The sequence below is a fragment of the Sinocyclocheilus grahami genome, unplaced genomic scaffold (assembly GCF_001515645.1).
Source record: "Sinocyclocheilus grahami isolate Dianchi unplaced genomic scaffold, SAMN03320097.WGS_v1.1 scaffold2692.1, whole genome shotgun sequence".
NCBI classification, from domain to species: Eukaryota; Metazoa; Chordata; class Actinopteri; order Cypriniformes; family Cyprinidae; genus Sinocyclocheilus; species Sinocyclocheilus grahami.
In genome coordinates this window covers 29,341-35,697 of record NW_015507870.1, presented here as the reverse complement: position 1 = coordinate 35,697, position 6,357 = coordinate 29,341, and the positions used below count along the sequence as shown (strand labels likewise).

The window sequence follows — 6,357 nt, the reverse complement described above, 5'->3', positions numbered from 1 at the left end:
AATTACCATTTGATATCTCTCAATTTTTTGCTCACTCAGTGTATTTTTTATTTTACAGTGGGGTAATTTTGTTGCAGTAGCACGATATTTGATTTCAAACTTTGAATTGAATAAAAAATGACAAGAAGTCAGTAATAAAATAAGAACAAATAATGAAATTACTAATGATAGCACAAATAAAAAAATAACAATAGGCCTACAAATGAAATAAATTGCTTTTTAGTTTTTCAGGTAGGTCTAACTGTAGGACTATTAATAGATTGTGTTTGTTTGTTTGCTTTTACAAATTATCCAAATAATGTGTAGTCCTAGAAAGCTATTATTATCAGAACACGTGAGCATAACATAGCGGTTAGCAGATCAATGAATGAGAGGGCAGCGTTACCAGAGTTGCTCATATACCACACCATGTTACTGCACAGTAGGGCTATTGCAAACAGAAACAATAATGTACTACATATTTGTTTCCTGTCGGCTCTACTTTTGAGTGGACTTTGCTGTTCCGATGAGTGGAGACTGAGCGGAGCGCACACGCATAATACGCAGAGCGTCACACCAAGTGAAAGTGAAACCTGAGCGGTGAACTCATTTTCTCTAATAATAATAATCTCTAATTCTTGATGACATCAGAAATGGATACTAAATAATATATGCTTTTTTGAACATTTTAGAAATGTAAAAATATTAAAAATATATATTTTTACACGGCACCCCGGTTGGGAAATACGGGGCTAAGCTATAGCCTACCTTAAGAAAACCAGCACTCGTAGTTTTTGTACTTTTTATGTTTTATTCCTCTGATTGGTGAGTAATACATATTTGACGTCTCTGTACAGGGTTGCTCTTTGTAGCATTTAAAGCATTTAGAATATTTACGTGTTGCGTCGTACATCTCTAGGAGTGTTTGGTGTCGAGACAGATGAGATGTCAGCGATGGAGGGAGATTCCTTCACTCTCCGTACTGGTCTTCCAGAAATACAGAGAGATGATGAGATCGAGTGGAGGTTTGGATCGAGCAGAACTCGTTTAACCAGAATAGCGGTGGGTAACATTACTACATGCAATGACGAGACATTTAGAGACAGACTGCAGCTCGAAAGACAGACTGGAGATCTCACCGTCACAAACATCACTAATGAACACACTGGCGTTTATCAACTGAGCATCATTATCAGGAATAAGAAGTCAACCAAGCGATTCGCTGTCACTGTTTATGGTGAGATGAAGTTGTAGGTGTTGTAAACAATAGAAAATCTTTCTAGTTTTGTTTATGTTTCCCCTTTGTTTCCCAGCTCCTGTGCCTATTCCTGTAATCTTCAGTGATACTTCACAATGTGCTTTATCGGCTGAAAGATCATCGAGGATTTTCCTGTGTTCAGTGGTGAATGTGAGTCATGTGACTCTCTCCTGGTACAAAGGAAACAGTTTATTGTCCAGCATCAGTGTGTCTGATCTCAGCATCAGTCTCTCTCTACCTCTGGAGGTGGAATATCAGGAGAAAAACACCTACAGCTGTGTGGTGAACAATCCTGTCAGCACCCAGACCAGACATCTGGACATCGATCAACTCTGTCAAATAGACTGCGACCTTTGTTTTGACTCTCCTGAAGCTGTGATCCGACTGGTCGTCTCTGCTTTGATAAGTGTAGCTGCTGTGGCCGCTGTTGTTCTTCTGGTTAATGACATCAGAAGATTCGGAAGAACACAGACAATGAAACGGTGATGTACTTGATATAGTATAGCAATAATAAACAGTTTGTTTCTTTCTCTTTCTGCCTCAACATTTTTTTAAGTATTTCTTTCATTTTTTTTATTTCAGTGTTATAGTCTGATGCAAACCTGGTGCCATTTAGGTTACATAAAAAAAAAAAAAAATTATAGGTAAAAGAGCAAATAGGCTGCTTCTAGTGGTAAGACATGTAAACACCCTGGCTAATCTTTCTATGTGCCTCTGGCAATTTCAGAAACTTCCAATCCATCCACAATGGAAGCACTCCAGAAAGCATCCACTCTTGCTGTTCACTCTGATTTCTTACAGTAGTCTCAGTTGTGTCTGTTCATTTGGCTTTATTGTGTATTTGCACACAAATCAAACACTGCATGAACTGAACTAATGAACTAAATTTGGATGCAAACAATTGGGTTTGGGGGAATAGTCAGTATTTATGTAACTACTAATGACACAGATTAGAAGTGACATTTTTGCACCTGTAAGACCAATCACAAATCCCCATGCGAACAGCCTAAAGATTAAACAAATAAGAACCATTTAAATCAACATTGTGAAGACCATATATATATATATAAAATTTCAGATTACTCATGATAAAATTTCCTTAATTGTTCATATTTTATATATTATCAAATATATTTGAAGTCAATAACTAGATGGAATAACACATTTCACAAGGCCCATTAGGAAATGAAAGCTTTTTAATTATGATATTTTTATGATGTTCATTCACATATAGTGCATATTCAGTTAAAGGCTGAATGAATGCTAGCTACATTTCTTGATTTTGATGCATTGTAAACCGCATTTGTTCACTAGAGTGCAGAAATATTCAGACAGTGGAACAGCTGTAAATCGGTATACATTAAGTTCAGAGTCATAACAAAAGGGTCAGATTTAATTCACAAAGCAAAATGCAAAACAGTAAAAAAAAATCTATACAAATATTAATATGCTACAAAAATGGGATGGTACAAAATGGAAATGCAAGAAGAACTTAAATTTTAAGCAATTAAAAAGCAAAAAGTATTGCTCATACATGTAGTGCTGCACATTACACTGTATGAGTCAAATATCTGTAAACTGTGTCTCTCAAATACAGATTAAGAATACACTGATCAGTGTGTAGTGTAAACTAATACATCAACCAAACCTTGCTTATCTGTTTATAGCAAATACAGCCCTTGTTCATTTATACAGCTTGTTTATATTGTTACTGTGGTTATGTACTGTTATGAATGGATTCATGCTGATCCTGAGGTTGATTCAATTGATCCTCGCTTAAACCTGTTACAAAAATATGGAAAGAGACACAGCAATGAATAAAATATAGTTTTAATCTTGCAGTATACGCAGGTCATGGATGCATTCACACACATAAAGAAAACACATACTTTCAACAGTGAAAACACTCATGGAGAATCTTACCACACTGGACTGGAGTTCCTGCTTAGATAATTCCACCTTCTGGAAGTAAACACAAATTTAAATCTATTGAAAATCCTGAACTTCATTAAGACAGAAAGGTATGTGAAAACCCAACAATAACATTTGTTTTCTTTGAGCAGTATTGCTCTTTTTGGAGTCAGAACTGTTTTGCTAGCTAAACTTATTTTTCGTTAAACTTTTAAGCTTCCATTAAGGTAAGCAGTAAAACCTTATCCCATTCTTAGGACATGTAATAGCACACTTATAGCACACTTGTATACTAGACACCTTTGTTTGGTATGTATACACTGTTTGCTCTAAAGTAAAGTAAAGCATCAGAAGGTCAGTGTTGTATTTAATATTTCTATATTAGGCTACTGTTGTTTGTTTGTGATGGTGCTTAATATCTGAATGGACAAACTTCATACAAGCACATTATTGGCATAGAAACAACAAAAGACACAAAATGTCTAAAATAATGCTGAGATCAAACACAGATCATATTTGCAGCAGCTGTGTTAATTTTTCTGCTGCTCATCTTAATCATCTTAATAGTAATAAGATTTCACTGATGTTCTTTTATGTTATTTAAACTGTGGGTAATACTTACTCTTGCGGTGACAGTAAATCACAAAAGCAACTGTAACTGCAACTAAGACTATACAAACACATATCAGTGCTGTATAACCTGGGTGAAGACCTGGATCTTCAGTGTGGCTCTTTGGTGTTACAATAGCTAAAATGAGACCATAATTAGTGTGAGTGAATTAGTCGTTTTGATTATATTCTTATAAAAAATCTTTTAGAAATGCATAATATTTTATTGTCTATTTTTGTTATGGTTTGTCATGCATATCTACTCACCTTTGACAGTAACAATTATAGTCCTATGTAAGGTGCACATTTTGTTGCTCATATTTAGATGATAATCTCCAGAGTCTGTGGTTTCAGAGCCACTGATGGTGAGAGATCCTGTTTTTTCATTAAGCTGCAGTCTGCCTTTGAATCTCACATCAGCATTTTCACATACTATGAACTGATTGGTCCCTTTATTGACTTCAGCAATGAGAAGGTCTTCAAACTTCCACAATATCAGATCATATCTTTGTATGTCAATAAGACCAGTGTGTAGAGTGACAGATTCTCCCTCCTTCACTGACACAGTCTTTGCAGCACCTGTCAGCAACAAATACATATGAGAACAAACAGGTAACTCAGATATTAAATTCACATCACATAGGACTTAACACTGATTCATTTGGGAATATTTTAGATACACTCTTATCAAGTCCTATGTCAATTAGCCAAATACATTCTTACTATAGCTCTTACTATAGCAGTTGGTCTCTACCTTTTTGACTCGAAGAAGCCTGTTGTCCAACTGTTTTTGAAGCCGGGTATTTGTGCTGTAGTTCTTAAAGTTTTATTAACAGAAACTGGGAGCATTGATAAATAAATGAAGTCATGTTTTTATTCCATAAATTTCAAGAACTGTATGTTCTTCAATAAGAACAGTTATTGAAAAGGGAAAACTATTATAACTATTATGACAGCAGTTTACACCTTGATTTTGATGATTGATTTTATGATATATATATATATATATATATAAATAATTTTTATTTTATATTATATTTTTTTTGTATTTTGTATTTTTCTACATTTATTTATTTATTTTTCCCTATATTGGCTGTGAAGATTGGTTTAGTTCTGACCATGTTACCATTCGATTCATGAACCTTGAATCAAATTTTCATTTGTCACTGCGCAGATAATGTCACCATTAATTTCATTTTAATTCGTAACAGGATTTGCCATCACTTCACAGAACATTGAAACCAGGAGTTGTTAGCTGTTTTAGTACAGTGACAATGCTGTCAATGAATTCAAGCATCCTAACACCAGTGTAGTTTTCATGGCAAGATTCATGAACCTTGAATCAAATTTTCATTCTAGCCACTGCGCTGATAATGTCACCACTGATATGGGGCCATGGTCCATTCTAGATTGTACTGTGACCTGGTTAACTTCTCATCAAACTTAAACTTTCACGAGTTCGCCTGCCAATCCAGTCCTGATGGTTTGCTGTCCTTAATGGAGGCTCGAAGCCGAGGCTCAGCTTGAGCCCCCATTGTGGTACTACCTAGAGCAGGGGTGGCAAACTCCGGTCCTGGAGAGCCGCAGCCCTGCAGAGTTCAGCTCCAACCCTAATTAAAACTCACCTGCCTGTAGCTTTCTAGTAACACTTCAGACCTTGATTAGCTTGTTCAGGTGTGTTTGATCAGGGTGGAAGGAAAACTCTGCAGGGTTGCGGCTCTCCAGGACCGACATTCACCACCCCTGACCTACGGTAGAGGGAGAATAACAGAAACAGAGGAGAAGGAATGCCAGAAAAATCGATGCTTGGACAGTGCAATGAGACCTGCTTATATTAGGGTGACCATGCAGGACGTGTTTGCTGCTAAAATCACATTTTTAAATTTTATCTGACCATAGAATCCAGTCCTGTTTGAAGTATGTTGGAGTTTTTTCATTTGAGAGCATTTTCTTTTCTTTTCTTTTTTAAAGGCTTTCTGACCCCAAGACTCAACTAATCTCTGCAATTCTCCAGCTGGGATCCTTGGAGAGCCTTTGGCCACTCAAACACTCCTCCTTACTGTGCATTAGGACGATATAGACCAGGGGTGGCGAACTCCGGACCTGGAGAGCCGCAGCCTTGCAGAGTTCAGCTCCAACCCTAATTAAAACTCACCTGCCTGTAACTTTCTAGTAACACTTCAGACCTTGATTAGCTTGCTCAGGTGTGTTTGATTGGGATTGAAGCAAAACTCTGCAGGGCTGAGGCTCTCCAGGACCGATGTTCGCCACCCCTGATATAGACACACATCCTCTTCCATACAGATTTGTAACATCTTTAGTTGATTGGAACTTATTAATTATTGTCCTGATGGTGGACATGGGGATTTTCAATGATTTAGCTCATTTCGTATAGCCACTTTCGAATTTGGCCTTTGTATTACCTCATATTTATACTCCTGTGAAATAGAAAATTAATGGCTGGTTAATTTCATGTTCCTAGTCACCCTGGTGTGCAAAAAAAAATGGAAATATACTTTAGAGATATTTTTCTCATAAGAATTTCTTAGTGTAATTGTGGCCATTGTGTAATAGAGAAAAATATTTATTTCACAGTGTGA

The 6,357-nt window shown here is 36.4% G+C and overlaps 2 protein-coding genes across 2 annotated transcripts in view; one reads left to right on the top strand and one right to left on the bottom strand.

Annotated features, from left to right (window-relative positions):
• Positions 1–786: 786 nt before the first annotated feature.
• Positions 787–1,723, top strand: LOC107575528 (CD48 antigen-like). Its single transcript, XM_016261891.1, has 3 exons — positions 787–804; positions 899–1,216; positions 1,293–1,723. Exons 2-3 carry the CDS (start codon positions 925–927, stop codon positions 1,721–1,723), a joined length of 723 nt encoding a protein of 240 aa, XP_016117377.1. The 5' UTR covers positions 787–804; positions 899–924.
• A 1,231-nt stretch (positions 1,724–2,954) lies between these two features.
• LOC107575527 (uncharacterized) overlaps positions 2,955–6,357 on the bottom strand; it is a 10,294-nt gene continuing 6,891 nt past the window's right edge. The window contains exons 5-7 of the mRNA XM_016261890.1: positions 4,025–4,336; positions 3,771–3,896; positions 2,955–3,019 (exon numbers count right to left, since the gene is read on the bottom strand). Coding sequence (XP_016117376.1) covers positions 2,955–3,019; positions 3,771–3,896; positions 4,025–4,336 — 503 coding nt within the window. The remainder of the gene's footprint in view (positions 3,020–3,770; positions 3,897–4,024; positions 4,337–6,357) is intronic.